The following is an 18,380-nucleotide window of genomic DNA, read 5'->3' as shown; positions in this document are numbered from 1 at the left end:
CCCTCCATTTAGTTAGAGCGTGCCGTACCACCTGTCCCTCATGAAAAAGTGTGTACAGAGGAACACCTTTAACCACAAGTCCATCAGGCACTTGCCTGAACGTAACATCCTCAAGACCCAGAGGGAAAAGATGATGCATCCTGTCGGATGGTCCCACGAGTAGACTGTCAAACTCATTTGGCAGATTGCCTCATAGCCAGAACTTTCAAACAAGCACCAAGATGTAGCTTGGCTGGTGGTGAGAAGGGCCCTCCCCGTCAAATCCTTCACGCCCAGAGTCTCAGCGCCTCTGCATGTTGCCCTCGAAGAGGCTGCAGTGGGGAAGAGACCATTGTCCACCTTCTTCTAGAATGTGCCTTTGCAAAGCAGGTCTGGAAAGAGATGTAGTGTTTTTTGTCGAGGTTCCTCCAGAGCAGCTCTGTAACACAGGACTCTATGCTCTCCAGGCTGTTCCCAGGAACGGACACCGAGATAAACATCAACTGCTGCTGGAGGATCATCAATTCGGTGAAAGATGCACTTTGGCCTGCCCGAAACTTGGTCTTCCAGTGCAAAGAGCTGTCCACGACCGAGTGTTGCAGACTGGCACATTCCACAGTCCAGGACTACGTGCTGAGGATGTACTAAAGCTTGGGGCAGCTGCTGCAAAGGTTCAATAAGAAAGGCCACTGTGAAAGGCCCACTCGCCATAGTATACCAAGGGGCTGGAAACCGTGTAAAACCCCTTGGGCTGTATGCACCAGAAAATGTTTGACATGTCATGCAAATGTACATTGTAAACAGAACCTGAAATGGCAAGTGCAGTGAGGCACTTCATATACTGTATTGAAAGAAACTGATCTATATTGCACTTTATGTAATGTCCAATTTGAATTATGCAATGTACTTTTACAAATTTTATTAACAAAGTATATTTTTGGTAAAAAAGGAAGGGACCAGTCCCAGCTGTGGATCACTTGTGTCCCGCAGTCTGATTCAGTTCCTGGGAAAAAGGCGTTCAAAGTACACAAAATGGTGTCACGTAAACCAGCTGTAAACTGTACAAGTGGATCAAAAAACACATAGCTTGGAGTTTGCAGTTTCCCTAAAAATAGCCAATGAGGGGTCAATAAAGATATCTCCCCCCTCAAAGTGGGGGAGTTTGTAAGATTAATACTGAGCTTTGTTAAGACCCCTTTTGTAGTAGCGAGGTAGGAAAATATAGAAATAGGGCACGATATAAACTGATGCCAAGGTAGAAGGATCATGGGAAATGATGTCAGGCTTTAGAACACTTGCAGCAGCTAAAAAACTAAGTCCTTGTAGAAACTTCAAATTGCTTATATGAAAGCTAAAAGAACAGATGTGCTGCAGAATCTGAGATAAGAGACCACAGGCAGGATGTAGCAACTCGAGATGAGAGGAAGTAGAACAATGCTGAAAATGGAGAACCTTACTTGATCATGTTCAGGCTAACACAGTTAATGTGGAATGTATATGATTGGTTGAGAAAAGCATGCACAGGACATGACCACGAGGATGAGCATAATTGGTTACTGGAAGGGGCTAACTGGATAAGAGCCAGGATAAAGAGACCATCCCAATCGAGCCTGCGTGACAGAGAAGAACCAGAGACCAGAAGGTAAGAGACAAGAGGGAAGAGAAAGAAGCCTGAAGACCAAAGCGAAAAAAGGAAATGTGCGCTCTTCCAGCCCGACTTAATACCGGTAGTACAGCCCACGTTAAAATATAAATCGCTGCCCGAGTTTATTGCCGAAGTCTGCATGATACCTAATAAACTTGTCTGGACTTTGTCTCAATAAAAGTAGTTTCATAACTGAACTTTGTTACCACATATGTTCCTGTACCAGTAAGGGGGACAAACCTTACAAAATTACAAGGTTAGATATCATTCCAGTAAATTTAGGCTGCACTCCCTCCAAAGCCAATATATCCTCTTTAAAGGTGAGGTGCCCAGAACTGAACACAGTACTCCAGGTTTGGTCAGACCAGGGCTTTGTATAGCTGCAGAATGACTTCTACCCCTTGTATTCTAGTCCTCTGGATTTTATATTTATTTTTTTGTACCTGTCCATGGCATTTTAATTATCTATGTACACAGACCACCCACTGTTTCTATCTTTCTTAGTTCCAAAGTGGATAATCTCACACGTCTATATTGAAATCTATTTGCCACATTTTTGCCCATTCACTTAATGTATGCTTCCACTGACACTGCTTACAATGCCACCTATTTTTGGGTCACTGGAAAACTTGGATATGTGGCTCTCTTTCTATCCCATCACCTTAGTTGTTAATAAATACAGGGAATAGTTGAGGCCCAAACTCAGATCCCTGTGGGACATCACTAGCCTTCAGCTTGAATGCCATTTTATCTCATACAACAATCTCCATGCCACACTTTTCTGGTTCTAAATTGCTTAATTGCCTCTATTAATGCAGAATTGTGCAGAATTAATGCAAATGTGCTGTTATTGAATTGTCCATTTATATGCTGTTCTTTTTTTCGTTTTCACAAATTAAAATCTAGCCAGCATAAATCACTTCTGAATGAAAATCCATACCCAAAACAACAACTTGCCTTTTCTTTTTACAGATACCGGCAGACATCATTGCCTCTACGTTCACGGCAGGTAGGGGGAGGGGTGCGTGGGTATTGGTGGGGGTGCGCACAAGCCTGGTAACAAGCAGCACAGCCAGAGGCTTTGGCGACGTGGAGGCAGTACTGATCTTAATGGCGGGGTCTAATTTTGTCACAAAACCATATTCATTTTCGCCTCAGATTAAAACAGTGTACCTTTAAGACTCTGTTAAAAACTGTGCACTTTTAAGACAGAGAGAGAAGCTTTTGGATTTCTGAGGCAGTGTGCCAGCTGCATTTTGTTACCCAGGTGACAGCAGGGGAGAGAGAGGTCACATGGCATAATATTTCCACTTAACTGTACAAAAACTGGCTGAAACCAGTTTTGAGAGACTCTCCAGCAAAGCATGCTACTAAAGAGAAGAGCTGCCTATTTTCCTCAGCAAAAATTCTACAAGGAGCTACAGGCCAAGTTAATTGCCCAAGGAAGAAAAAACCCTTTGAAGAGATCGTTCGTATTTCTGAAGTAAAGTTTCGACTGAGAAACTGTCGGTTTTAAAATTCAAGTTGACTGATTTCTGTCCTCATTGATGAAAGAACTGCTTGATGCCTACTGCAGCCGAAGTGTCTTGAATGCCTATCAAGAACAGACTATTTCATCAAATCCGCGAGGAGACTTCGAATAGCATTTGATTATTTTCACATTAGAATACCTCACCCATTAGGAATGTAGTCCACAAAGACTTATTTATTTATTCTTAAGAAACAGCTACTTTTTAAAAACACCACTTTTAAAACCGGTTAACTGTTAGTTTTGAATGTATGTGTGTGAATGGGGGAGTTAGATTAAGATATGAAATTATAAGGTCTATAGACATAGGGTTATCTTAATAGTGTTTCAGATTTAGTTTTAACAAATAGTTAATTTGTTGTTGTCCAAAGGTTTGGTCTGGTGTATTCTGGGGGTTACGAGAGGGTTTAATTTGGCTGTTTTCCTGTTGGGTGGGAAAACTTTAATAATATGCTGCGACCTATGGAGTGATGGGACTGAATTAATGGTGCATTGCTCCCGGCTTGGTCGTAACAATTTAAATAAAAGTTCCTGGAGGCCTGCCCGACACCAGTCAGATTCACTACCTGGCTGGCCGGTGGGAGTGGGAAATTGGAGGCAGACGTTTGCTATTAGAAAAGCATGGGTGCAATGTTATTTACAAAATGCATTTTTATCGTATAACGGAGTTATTTTTGCCTACTCTACACTAATTCTATTCTAATGTCAATCAACAGGATTATTATGGGGGAATTTTTACTTTCTGACACACCGAAGATGTGAAGATTGTGATGTTAGGTACTGTGTGGCAAAGCCATAAGTCTGCACGCTGTGGAGTTTTATTTCCACAACATGAGACTTTTGGCCCTGATGGGTTCCCTGGCAGCAAGTCAACCTAACTGACTAGTTTGGCTTCCAGCTGAGCAGGGAGGGTTCTGGAGGAGGCCGTAGGATCAGGTAGATCTGATCTCCCACCCCAGAGAGGTTGGGGTCCATACTAATCACCAATCCCGGTTGTGGTGGTGGTGGTGGTGGGGAGGGATGTCCGATGGTGAGGGAGCATAGGAGGCCAGGAGGACGCATTCCTACTCATCCTGGCCCCAAGGCCGCCCCATATTCGCCCTTCCAGCCTCATTTTTTAAAAATCCTTTCATGGGATGTGAGCGTCATTGGCCAAGCCAGCATTTGTTGCCCATCCCTCACTGCCCTCGAGAAGGTGGTGCTCAGCCTCATTCTTGAAATGCTGCAGTTCATTGGTGTAGGTACACCAACAGTGCTGTTAGGAAGGGAGTGCCAGGATTTTGACCTAGCGACAGTGAAGAATGGTGATATAGTTCCAAGTCAGGTTGGTGTGTGGCTTGGAGAACTTTCAAGTGGTGATGTTCCCATGCGTCTGCTGCCCTTGTTCTTCTAGGTGATATAGATCACAGATTTGGAAAGTGTTGAAGGAGCCTTGGTGAGTTGCTGCAATGCTTCTTGTAAATGATACAGCTACTGCCACTGGGCACTGGTGCTGGAGAAGAGTGAATGTTGACGGTGTTGGATGCGGTGATCAAGCGGGCTGCTTTGTCCTGGATGGTGTCAAGCCTCTTGAGTGTTGTTGGAGCTGCACTCATCCAGCAAAGTGAAGAGCATTCAATCTCACTCCTGACTTGATTTGTGCCTTGTAAATGGTGAACAGGCTTTGGGGAGTCAGGTGGTGAGTTAATTGCGACACAATTCCCAGCCTCTGACCTGCTCTTGTAGTCACAATATCTATATGGCTGGTCCAATTAGTTTCTGGTCATATAGTAACCCCCAGTATGTTGATAGTGGGAATTTAGGGTAAATGATTTAATGGTTTAGGGAGATGGTTAGATTCTTTCTTATTGGAGATCATCATTGCCTGGCACTTAAGTGGCCTGTATATTACTTACCACTTATGAGCCTAAGCCTGAATGTGGTCCAGGTCTTGCTGCATATGGACATGGACTGTTTCAGTATCTGAGGAGTTACAAGTGATACTGAACATTGTACAATCACCAACAAACATCTCCATTTCTGACCTTATGATGGAGGGAAGGTCATTGATGAAGCAGCTGAAGATAGTTGGGCCGAGTACACTACCCTGAGGAACTCCTGCAGCAGTGTCCCGGGGCTTAGATATTTGGCTTTCAACAACGACAAACATATTCCTTTGTGCTAGGTATGACACCAACCAGTGGAGAGTCTTCCTCCTGATTCCCATTGACTTCAATTTTGCTCGGGGTCCTTGATGCCACTCTCAGTCAAATGCTGCCTTGATGTCAAGGACAGTCACTGTCACCTCAACTCTTGAATTCAGTTCTTTTGTCCATGTTGGACCAAGGCTGTAATGAGGTCAGGAGCTGAGTGGCCCTGGCAAAACCCAAACGGAGGATCACTGAGCAGGTTATTGCTGAGTAAGTGCCGCTTGATAACACTGTTGATGACACCGTCCATCACTGCTGATGATTGAGAATAGACTGATGGGGCGATAATTGGCCAGATTGGATTTGTCCTGCTTTTTGTGGATAAGACATATCTGGGCAATATTCCACATTGTCAGGTAGATACCAGTATTGTAGTTGTACTGGAACAGCTTAGCTAATGGCTCGGCTATTTCCGGAGCCCAAGTCTTCAGTATTACAGCCGGGATGTTGTCAGGGCCCATAGCTTTTGCCATATCTAGTACCTTTAGCCGTTTCTTGATATCACGTGGAGTGAATCGAACTGGCTGAAAACTGGCATCTATGATGCTGGGGACTTTAGGAAGAGGCCAAGATGGATCATCCACTTGGCCCTTCTGGCTGAAGATGGTCGCAAATGCTTCAGGCTTGTCTTTTGCACCGACGTGCTGGGCCCGCCCATCAGTCAGGATTGGAATGTTTGTGGAGCCACCTCCTCTATTTTGTTGTTTAATTGTCCACCACCACTCATGACTGGATGTGGTAGGTCGACAGATCTTTGATCGGATCCGTTGGTTGTGGGATCACTTAGCTCTATTGCATGCTGCTTCTGCTGTTTAGCATGCATATAGTCCTGTGTTGTAGCTTGACCAGGTTGGCACCTCATTTATAGGTATGCCTGATGCTGCTCCTGGCATTCTCTCCTGCTCTCCTCATTGAACCAGGGTTGATCCCCTGGCTTGACGGTAATGGTGCAGCGAGGGATATGCCAGGCCATGAGGTCACAGATTGTGGTTAAATACAACTCTGCAGTTTTTGATGGCCCACAGTGCCTCATGGATGCCTAGTTTTGAGCTGCTAGATCTGATCTGAATCTACTTATATCTATTAACATTTTTAAATTGCCAACCTGCCCCTTGTCCTGCCTCAGTAAAACCCAGAATTCAGTGGGTTGGAGTTGGCTTCCTGACACAAAGAACAAAGAAAATTACAGCACAGGAACAGGCCCTTCGGCCCTCCAAGCCTGCGCCGATCCAGATCGTCTATCTAAACATGTCGCCTATTTTCTAAGGGTCTGTATCTCTTTGCTTCCTGCCCATTCATGTATCTGTCTAGATACATCTTAAAAGACGCTATCGTGCCCGCGTCTACCACCTCCGCTGGCAATGTGTTCCAGGCACCCACCACCCTCTGCGTAAAGAACTTTCCACTCATATCCCCCCTAAACTTTTCCCCTCTCACTTTGAACTCGTGACCCCTAGTAATTGAATCCCCCACTCTGGGGAAAAAGCTTCTTGCTATCCACTCTGTCTATACCTCTCATGATTTTGTACACCTCAATCAGGTCCCCCCTCAACCTCCGTCTTTCTAATGAAAATAATCCTAATCTACTCAACCTCTCTTCATAGCTAGCGCCCTCCATACCAGGCAACATCCTGGTGAACCTCCTCTGCACCCTCTCCAAAGCATCTACATCCATTTGGTAATGTGGCGACCAGAACTGCACGCAGTATTCCAAATGTGGTTGAACCAAAGTCTTATACAACTGTAACATGACCTGCCAACCCTTGTACTCAATATCCCGTCTGATGAAGGAAAGCATGCCGTATGCCTTCTTGACCACTCTATTGACCTGCGTTGCCACCTTCAGGGAACAATGGACCTGAACACCCAAATCTCTCTGTACATCAATTTTCCCCAGGACTTTTCCATTTACTGTATAGTTCACTCTTGAATTGGATCTTCCAAAATGCATCACCTCGCAATTGCCCTGATTGAACTCCATCTGCCATTTCTCTGCCCAACTCTCCAATCTATCTATATTCTGCTGTATTCTCTGACAGTCCCCTTCACTATCTGCTACTCCACCAATCTTAGTGTCGTCTGCAAATTTGCTAATCAGTCCACCTATACTTTCCTCCAAATCATTTATGTATATCACAAACAGTGGTCCCAGCATGGATCCCTGTGGAACACCACAGGCCACACGTCTCCATTTTGAGAAACTCCCTTCCACTGCTACTCTCTGTCTCCTGTTGCCCAGCCAGTTCTTTATCCATCTAGCTAGTACACCCTGGACCCCATGCGACTTCACTTTCTCCATCAGCCTACCATGGGGAACCTTATCAAACGCCTTACTGAAGTCCATGTATATGACATCTACAGCCCTTCCCTCATCAATCAACTTTGTCACTTCCTCAAAGAATTCTATTAAGTTGGTAAGACATGACCTTCCCTGCACAAAACCATGTTGCCTATCACTGATAAGCTCATTTTCTTCCAAATGGGAATAGATCCTATCCCTCAGTATCTTCTCCAGCAGCTTCCCTACCACTGACGTCAGGCTCACCGGTCTATAATTACCTGGATTTTCCTTGCTACCCTTCTTAAACAAGGGGACAACATTAGCAATTCTCCAGTCCTCCGGGACCTCACCCGTGTTTAAGGATGCTGCAAAGATATCTGTTAAGGCCCCAGCTATTTCCTCTCTCGTTTCCCTCAGTAACCTGGGATAGATCCCATCCGGACCTGGGGACTTGTCCACCTTAATGCCTTTTAGAGTACCCATCACTTCCTCCCTCCTTGTGCCGACTTGACCGAGAGTAATCAAACATCTGTCCCTAACCTCAACATCCGTCATGTCCCTCTCCTCGGTGAATACCGATGCAAAGTACTCGTTTAGAATCTCACCCATTTTCCCTGACTCCACGCATAACTTTCCTCCTTTGTCCTTGAGTGGGCCAATCCTTTCTCTAGTTACCCTCTTGCTCCTTATATATGAATAAAAGGCTTTGGGATTTTCCTTAACCCTGTTTGCTAAAGATATTTCATGACCCCTTTTAGCCCTCTTAATTCCTCGTTTCAGATTGGTCCTACATTCCCGATATTCTTTCAAAGCTTCGTCTTTCTTCAGCCGCCTAGACCTTATGTATGCTTCCTCTTTCCTCTTAGCTAGTCTCACAATTTCACCTGTCATCCATGGTTCCCTAATCTTGCCATTTCTATCCCTCATTTTCACAGGAACTTGTCTCTCCTGCATGCTAATCAACCTCTCTTTAAAAGCCTCCCACATATCAAATGTGGATTTACCTTCAAACAGCTGCTCCCAATCTACATTCCCCAGCTCCTGCCGAATTTTGGTTTAGTTGGCCTTCCCCCAATTTAGCACTCTTCCTTTAGGACCACTCTCGTCTTTGTCCATGAGTATTCTAAAACGTACGGAATAGTGATCACTATTCCCAAAGTAGTCCCCTCCTGAAACTTCAACCACCTGGCCGGGCTCATTCCCCAACACCAGGTCCAGTATGGCCCCTTCCCGAGTTGGACTATTTACATACTGCTCCAGAAAACCCTCCTGGATGCTCCTTACAAATTCTGCTCCATCTAGACCTCTAACACTAAGTGAATCCCAGTCAATGTTGAGAAAATTAAAATCTCCCATTGCCACCACCCTGTTGCTCCTACATCTTCCCATAATCTGTTTACATATTTGTACCTCTATCTCACGCTCGCTGTTGGGAGGCCTGTAGTACAGCCCCAACATTGTTACCGCACCCTTCCAATTTCTGAGTTCTGCCCATATTGCCTCACTGCTCGAGTCCTCCATAGTGCCCTCCTTCAGCACAGCTGTGATATCCTCTTTGACCAGTAATGCAACTCCTCCACCCCTTTTACCTCCCTCTCTATCCCGCCTGAAGCATCGATATCCTGGGATATTTAGTTGCCAATCATGCCCTTCCCACAACCAAGTCTCAGTAATAGCAATAACATCATACTCCCAGGTACTAATCCAAGCCCTAGGTTCATCTGCCTTACCTACTACACTTCTTGCATTAAAACAAATGCACCTCAGACCACCAGTCCCTTTGCGTTCATCATCTGCTCCCTGCCTACTCTTTCCCTTAGTCACTCTGACTTCATTATCTAGTTCCTTACAGGCTTTAGTTACTACCTCCTTACTGTCCACTGACCTCCTCATTTGGTTCCCATCCCCCCGCCACATTAGTTTAAACCCTCCCCAACAGCGTTAGCAAAAGCACCCCCAAGGACATTGGTTCCAGTCCGGCCCAGGTGTGGACCGTCCAATTTGTAATAGTCCCACCTCCCCCAGAACCGGTCCCAATGTCCCAAAAATCTGAACCCCTCCCTCCTGCACCATCTCTCAAGCCACGCATTCATCCTGACTATTCTTTCATTTCTACTCTGACTATCACGTGGCACTGGTAGCAATCCTGAGATTACTACCTCTGAGGTCCTACTTTTTAACTTGGCTCCTAACTCCCTAAATTCTGCTTGTAGGACCTCATCCCGTTTTTTACCTATATCATTGGTGCCTATGTGCACAACAACAACTGGCTGCTCACCCTCCCCCTTCAGAATGTTCTGCAGCCGATCTGAGACATCCCTGACCCGTGCACCTGGGAGGCAACATACCATTCGGGAGTCTCGTTTTCGACCACAGAACCACCTATCTACTCCCCTTACAATCGAATCCCCTATGACTATAGCCCTTCCACTCTTTTTCCCGCCCTTCCGAACAGCAGAGCCAGCCACGGTGCCATGAACCTGGCTACTGCTACCTTCTCCTGGTGAGCCATCTCCCCCAACAGTATCCAAAACGGTATACCTGTTTTGGAGGGAGATGACCGCAGGGGACACCTGCGCTGCCTTCCTGCTCTTTCTCTGCCTTTTGGTCACCCATTCCCTTTCTCCCTCAGCAATCCTAATCTGCGGTGTGACCAATTCGTTAAACGTGCTATCCACGACCTCCTCAGCATCGCGGATGCTCCAAAGTGAGTCCACCCGCAGCTCCAGAGCCGTCATGCGGTCTAACAAGAGCTGCACTGGACACACTTCCTGCACGTGAAGGAGTCAGGGACATCAGCCGTGTCCCTGAGCTCCCACATTGAGCAAGAGGAGCATAACACGGTTCTGAGATCTCCTGCCATTTTTAATCTTTAATTTTTAATCTCGAATGTTCACCTATTTAACTCCCCACCAGCACCCAATTCCACCCACTTATGTTAAAATTCTCAATAACTCTGCAGTTTATGATGAATTTATATTGCAACTACAAATTAAGTACTAAAAGTGCTTCACGAATGGTACAGCAGGAAGCCTGGATGCATTACTATAGGGTAGGCAATAGGCAGAGTTTGTGCAAAATACAACATTAGAGAAATGGCTGTTTATTTACCTGCTGTAATCAACATTGAACAGCGAGAATCCAGAATTCGTTCACAAAGAGATTCTGCAGAAAATCCTGCAAACTGATTAAAATTATAATTATTCGACAATTCAACCATTGTAAATTGGACTTACATAGAGCATCTAGTCTAATTACTCAGATTGTAAATTTGGTACTTTTGTGGCAGTGAGTGAGCTTCTATGTTTAGTTAGAGTTGTAGACATCCTCAGTAGTCATGGTGACACTGTTGTTTATGCCTGATATTTTGGTCGTGTCACTAGGTATTTGACATTAACCTGGTTAGGCAGCAGAAACTCCAGATGAAATGCATGAAATGTGCTGCTGCAAAGGACCAGGAATAGTGGCAGATTTTAAAGAATTTCTCTGGAAACATATGATCTTCTTAGACTGGGCCAACTTTCATTGTATCTCAATGAACATTACTAGGTTGGGTGGGGTGGGGGGAGCTCCTTCTGCCACCACCTCAGTGAGATGCAGTCATGGGCTGTAAATAGGAGAAAACACAATTTTTTTTTTAAAACCAGTGTTGGCACCTTGTTTGGGGGGGCCTGGGGGGAGATGAGGAGCACCCTATTGCAGAAAATACGGAAGTATGGGGTTGAAGGTGATTTAGAGCTTTGGATCAGAAATTGGCTAGCTGAAAGAAGACAGAGGGTGGTGGTTGATGGCAAATGTTCATCCTGGAGTTTAGTTACTAGTGGTGTACCGCAAGAATCTGTTTTGGGGCCACTGCTGTTTGTCATTTTTATAAATGACCTGGAAGAGGGTGTAGAAGGGTGGGTTAGTAAATTTGCAGATGACACTAAGGTCAGTGGAGTTGTGGATAGTGCCGAAGGATGTTGTAGGGTACAGAGGGACATAGATAGGCTGCAGAGCTGGGCTGAGAGATGGCAAATGGAGTTTAATGCGGAAAAGTGTGAGGTGATTCACTTTGGAAGGAGTAACAGGAATGCAGAGTACTGGGCTAATGGGAAGATTCTTGGTAGTGTAGATGAACAGAGAGATCTTGGTGTCCAGGTGCATAAATCCCTGAAGGGTGCTAACCAGGTTAATGGGGCTGTTAAGAAGGCATATGGCGTGTTAGCTTTTATTAGTAGGGGGGTCGAGTTTCGGAGCCACGAGGTCATGCTGCAGCTGTACAAAACTCTGGTGAGACCGCACCTGGAGTATTGCGTGCAGTTCTGGTCATCGCATTATCGGAAGGATGTGGAAGCTATGGAAAGGGTGCAGAGGAGATTTACTAGGATGTTGCCTGGTATGGAGGGAAGGTCTTACGAGGAAAGGCTGAGGGACTTGAGGTTGTTTTCGTTGGAGAGAAGGAGGAGGAGAGGTGACTTAATAGAGACATATAAGATAATCAGAGGGTTAGATAGGGTGGATAGTGAGCGTCTTTTTCCTCGGATGGTGATGGCAAACACGAGGGGACATAGCTTCAAGTTGAGGGGTGATAGATATAGGACAGATGTGAGAGGCAGTTTCTTTACTCAAGAGTAGTAAGGGCGTGGAACGCCCTGCCTGCAGCAGTAGTAGATTCGCCAACTTTAAGGGCATTTAAGTGGTCATTGGATAGACATATGGATGAAAATGGAATAGTGTAGGTCAGATGGTTTCACAGGTCGGCGCAACATCGAGGGCCGAAGGGCCTGTACTGCGCTGTAATGTTCTAATAAAAAAAAAAATTCATAGGAAGTGTATTGATTCGGGTACAGTGGTATGCTTTGTGATTTATGGATGTCACACAACACCTTCTGCTAAGAGGGCTGGATCTTTGGGCTTTGCCAGTAAACTTGGAGGATTGTGCCCTCCCACCACAGCTTCTCCAACACTCTGGTTTGACACTGGGAGGTTCTAACTGCAGTGACAGATGGGATATGGCATTCCTTAAGATTCATTTTAATTTGTCCTTCTACTAGTTTATTACAAATTGAGACAATGCGCACTGCTTTACAAATGGAGTCTCAATTACCTGACAGGGTCATCCTCAGGTCCCTCTTCCAGAGCATTTTTGCTGCCGTTATGTTTTCCAGACTCATTGAAATGAAGATTCTGTATACCCTTAAAATGTGTTCTACTGTATTTTTGTTGGGAGGAGGAGGAGATTTCTAGGGCTGTGAATGGCCATGTAACGCTACCCCAATTGGTCTGGTCAATGAAGATATTTATTAAACAACTGAACAGATCCTAACATTTAAATTTCCAAACAGTCTATAATTATAGTCACCATGATTATGGAGGCTAACAATCAGATAATTTTTTTCTTACCACAATGGAATGTATGGCCCCTATTCTGGCACAAGCTAACATGGCAACAACCAATTCTATAATCATTGGCATGTAGATTGAAATTCTGTCTCCCTTCTTCACTCCTGTGGATTTGAAATGGAAAGACATAAATAGTGGCTCATCATAGCAGGAAACAACATCTTGGGGTTTTGGTTAGTCCATGAACATTCACATTACAAATCTTGCAAGAGAATGTGCAGCAATTGAAGTTTGCGTCATATCTTGACGCATTTTATGCACAATATTCAAATGTTTGCGTGCTGATTTTCACCTACACGATTTATCTATTCCAATCAGTCAACTGAAAGACATCATTCCCTTCATAAAAAAATGGAACAACGGTCCAAAGTCTTCAGATGATTTATTTCTGTGTCCCTTCCACCTCCTCCAACCGCCCCTCCCCCCCCCACAAATATAAAAATCAAAGCATACTAGATTTATATCCAGTCACTACCTATGTTACTTCCAATTGATGGTCATCAACAGGACCTTAAAAATTCAGACAACTATTTGTAGTTGGAAAAGCTACTTATGACCAAATGAAGCAATGGGAAGTTAAGAAAGTATAGGTACCTCTTTGTTTACAAAGAAATAACAGTACTTAAACATATATAACAGAACATATGGTAAATATCATCAGAAGGAAACAGCTAGGGGAGTTAACGAGCCAGATAAGTGCAGAAAATTAAGCTACTGAGGCTGACCCAGGTTCTTGAGTTGCTATTTCAGGAACATAGTTTTGTCATATTTTCAAGATCCAGATGCACCGATGCATACTATTAGGACAAGGGTTCATACTTGTGACCCTCCATCATACAGATTATCCAACCTCAGTCTACTCCTGTAGGAAGGTAGTTAGAAAAAGCTAGGCATTGCCACACTGGGAAGGTTGAGAACGAATGGTCATAACCAGTGCTGTTCCCATACAAACTCTCACATATTTGTACTAAGTTCCACTGTGCACTTGCATTCACTGGTTTAAAGTGTGGTGGATTTCGATATGAACACAATAAGTGTTGTAACCCTGCTATTTATGAATAGGTAGATTTGTAACATATGCCACCCTCTTTACTTCAGGTGACACCCATATGAGGCATACCGCAGAGCGGATAATGGCAGCTACATAGAAGTACACAAAATGTTTTCTTTTTGAGCCCGAGACAATGGCTGGATTATCTCATTCAAAAAAAAGACAGATGCATCCCGTTAGAAATGTACATGTATATTTTCTGACCAGTGCTTTCCCATATGAACATTTACCACACTTGTATCATAGTCCATTCTGCACTTGCATTACCATACCCAACATAAATATATGAGTTACTCAGAAGGAGTTTGGAAGAACAGCCAATGTCTCAGGAGTTCATTAGGCTTCACTGTGAAGCAGAATATTTGCATAAGGATGGTATATTATATGTCAATATTATTCTGCTTTTATGGAGAGTAAACATTCTATGCACTTGTCACACTTCAATTTTTAGCAAATTTAGCCCATCGTGGCACAGTCAAAGAATAATCACACCTCACCTACTGATATCCACCTAAGTTGTTGGTTAGTCAAGTAATAGTGGCCAGGGTTTTCCACTTCTGTGCTCACCAATCTTTCGGCCCATTAAAGTGAATGGATGGAAAACCTTGGTCACTGCCTCAGCCTCAGTAGGGTCGCTAATCCTTCAGGGTTATCGTCCAGTCTCCACAAATTAAACACTAATATCCTGGACACTGCTGTGAGCAACCCACAAGAAAAATCAGAGGGGCATTTCAAAAAAGACGAGTTTTTTCCTTTTCTTTGAACACTTTTGCTTATTAGTGATAAAAATATTGGATCGGAGATGGGACAAAGCCAGTTTGACTGGGCAAGGTGGTTGGAAGTGGACGGTCCTGTGATGATACTTCCAGGAACACATCCAACCATATTGGGCAACCCTAGCCCTCAGCGCAACAACCTGAGATGACAACATTCTAGAATCAATTATCCATCATGATCATCAACTAAATTGCTCTATACCTACATGTACAAATCTGCACCCAAACCTATAATTATACTTATATTTAAAGAGGAGAAATATAACTTGCCCAGAGAACTACAAACCAGTCAGCTTAACATTGGTAGTAGGAAAAATAATGGAATCCCATCGAGGAACCAAAACTATAATAATGAATAGTCAGCATGGATTTCAAAAGGGAAAGTCTGGCTTGACCAACCTAATTGAATTTTTTGAAGAGGTAACAGTGAGAGTAGATAAGAGCAATGCAGTAGGTGTAATTTATCTAGATTTTCAAAAGGCCTTTGATAGGGTACCACATAACAGACTAATAATGTTCGAGAATGTGGAGTCAGGCGACAAGTAGCAGAATGGATAGCTGGCTGGCTTCAAGACAGAGTAGGGGGTAAAGGGTAGTTATTCAGAGTGGCAGAAGGTGGCAAGTGGTATTCCACAAGGATCAGTGCTGGAACCTCTGTTGTTCACAATTTATATTAACCATTTAATCTTTGGAATCAAAAACACAATTTCTAAATTTGCAGATGACATCACTTGAGAGGATAGTCAATACTGAGGAGGACTGCAGCAAATTACATGATGATATTAACAAACTTGCAGAATGGGCATATAATTGGCAAATGAATTTCAACATAGATAAATATGAGGTATTACATTTTGGCAAGAAAAATGTGGAGGCTGTCCATTGGAAAATAAGAATCTAAATGGGGTGGGGGAGCAAAGGAATTTGGGAATCCAATTACACAAATCATTAAAAATAGTAACACAGGTTTAATTAGGCCATAAAAAAGCAAACCAAGCACAAAGGTTTATTTCTGGACAGATAGAATTGAAAAGTAGTTATGTTAAATTTGTACTGATCCTTGGTTAGCCTACACCTGGAGTACTGCATACAATTCTGGTCGCTAAATTATAAAAAAGAGATAAAGGCACTGGAAAGGGTGCAAAAAAGATTTACAAGGATGTCACCAGAAATGCAGGAGTGTACCTATGAGGAAAGGATGAACAGGGTGGGTCTCTTTTCTTGAGAAGGGAAGGCTGAGGATGACCTAGTAGAGGTCTTTAAAATTACAAAGTGGTTCTTGACAAGGCAGCCGGCAGGGACGTCATCCGCCTGTGCCAACCTGCACACATGCGCAAACGGGCTCCTGCTCTCTGCGCGTGAGCTGCGTTCCGCATTGCAGAGTACTGACCTTACTCAACCAGCCCATACCTGCTAAACTTAGAACACAACGTTTAACGTTAGGTGTGAGTCTGTGATTGGACAGCACTTACTGAACAATCCTTAGTGTGCTAAGAATTACACCAATAACCAATTTAAGATCATCAGTAGAGCTTGCAATGTGGCTCACTTACAATCGTTAGAAGCTACGTATATTCATACTCGGGGACCCGTCCTCTGCAGGCGAAAGGAACATATCCAGACTTCCACCTTTTTGAATTAAACAAAAACATGGGGGACAATAGTTCCCTGCTACATTTCCCATGGCAACGCCTCAACCAGAGTTGACTTACCAACCAATCAGCACCCTTTTCTCATGCAGTATAAATTGTTGCTCCCTTTGAAATTTGGCATTCTTGCGTCTGTCCTGATGAGTGCAAGAAGAAAGCTTCGACAGTATGTCTCTTTTTTTCAGCAATACTCAAGTTCTGTACTACCCAGTGACCAGCGCGTATGCCCATGTATTCTTGGTGGTGCAACTGAGACAGCATTATTTCACATGGTCCAGTCACAAATGGTCAGGTTAGAAAACAAAGGTGTAACGTATCCGAGTTGAATGAGGACAGAGAACTGCCATCACTGCGACTGATTCAAAGTAGGCAAGTTTTTTTTAACAATGCAATCGATAACTTGATATGCCATATCATTTACAGTGATTTTTAGTATTCTAATTTAGTGTCTTGGTACCAATATACAAAACTGAAATAATCATCAATCCATATGCCTGTGGAGCAGAGAGTCAATAAAAGAAAAAAATTCAGATGAATTTTGAAGTTTCAAAATAGCCGCCTTAAAGTTTAGTGTTCTATGAAAAACAGCAAGCATTTTTTGGGGTAAACTTATATTAAAATTCACCAACTTTCTTCTAAAGGATTAGATAACAACAGCACCTTCCTCACAACGTTTAGTTTAATATATACATGAACTATTCATTGTATACTAATAAAAGTTTGTTTTCCCCCACATTATTGCTAACAATTTATGTAAAGTTAGAGGTGTAAGCAGTGCAGCAGGACTCAGCAGCCCATTTTATCTGAAAAGCCTGTTTTAAAAAAATTATCGAAAATGAAAACTATTGGGAGCCACAAGATAAAAATTGGCAAATTGTCAAGTGTCTCTGGTAGAATGCATAATTTGCATATATTATAAATAAAATACTTGTTGAATTTTCGTATCAATCGAAAAAAACAAAGTTAAAATAGACCTAAATTGCGTGTTTTGACTTTTATTTACTATAATTTTGTCAGTTAAGTCAGCTTTAAAACAAACTATAACTTAAGTTGCGTAGAATTAAGACAATTTTTTTCAGATATTGATTCTCGTGATTAAAAAAATGCTTCTAATAGCACATTTCAGAATAATTTATTAACCCAGTTATGTTAGAAATAATGGTTGCAACCATAAAACCTGTCCCTCAAACCAAAGGCATTGTCTATAACCATGGTGTAACTATACCACTTGAACAGGTTTATTTAGAGCACGATGATCTTTTTTGTTAAAATAATCATTTGAAACCCTAACTGCAGCATAAATAATGAGCTTTTTATCCTCACAATAAAAACACGGCTCTTACTTTTCTTGACTTAATTTTTTTTTTAGGTTTTTTCATGTTAATACGATCCAACTGGAAAACATTGGAAGATGCAAATGAGATGTTAAAGATTCGCATGCAGCTCCGGAGCTGCAGGTTGCAAACCCCTGAAATAGAGGAATTATCAAGATTGATGGCCCTGTTAGCCAAAACAATGGGCTGGATGAAGTGCTGGCGGTGGGAGTCCCCCTCAACGGGCTCGAAAACAGGGCGGAAGGGATGGGGATGGCGACCCACATCGGCAGTCAGTAGGACCCAGGGCACATCTGGTCAGTGGCAGGCAATATAGGCTGCCGCCGAGGTGGCCGTTCCTATTAGGGAGGGCTGCCCACCTCCAAGAACTACCAGCCAATCAGAATGCCACAGCTCAGTAGTACCACTGGAAGCAGTGGACACTGCTGGGGTTGCACCTGGAGGAGAAGAAGAGCGTAGCAATGTATGGCGCCCTCACAGCCAGGTAAGTGGGGTCTGGGGGGCACCGTGGCCAGTCAGGCAGGCCCCCAGCAAGGGGCGAAAGGTGTTGGTAAGGGAAGGCG

At 43.5% G+C, this 18,380-nt stretch overlaps 1 protein-coding gene and 1 long non-coding RNA gene across 5 annotated transcripts in view; one reads left to right on the top strand and one right to left on the bottom strand.

The window, feature by feature from the left end:
* Nucleotides 1-18,380, bottom strand: part of acss2 (acyl-CoA synthetase short chain family member 2) — a 105,316-nt gene that overhangs the window by 55,432 nt on the left and 31,504 nt on the right. For all 4 annotated transcript variants that reach the window (XM_068048379.1, XM_068048380.1, XM_068048381.1 and 1 more), the window contains 2 exons: nt 13,008-13,111; nt 10,734-10,806 (listed from right to left, as the gene is read on the bottom strand). In XM_068048379.1, coding sequence (XP_067904480.1) covers nt 10,734-10,806; nt 13,008-13,111 — 177 coding nt within the window. The remainder of the gene's footprint in view (nt 1-10,733; nt 10,807-13,007; nt 13,112-18,380) is intronic.
* Nucleotides 1,462-16,847, top strand: LOC137378201 (uncharacterized). The gene is made up of 3 exons (XR_010976579.1): nt 1,462-1,621; nt 2,597-2,633; nt 16,669-16,847. It is a non-coding gene; the product is annotated as an uncharacterized lncRNA (long non-coding RNA).

This window comes from Heterodontus francisci, chromosome 16, assembly GCF_036365525.1.
Source record: "Heterodontus francisci isolate sHetFra1 chromosome 16, sHetFra1.hap1, whole genome shotgun sequence".
Taxonomy (NCBI): Eukaryota; Metazoa; Chordata; class Chondrichthyes; order Heterodontiformes; family Heterodontidae; genus Heterodontus; species Heterodontus francisci.
The sequence above is the reverse complement of the archived record's forward strand: the minus strand, read 5'-3'. Positions and strand labels throughout refer to the sequence as shown.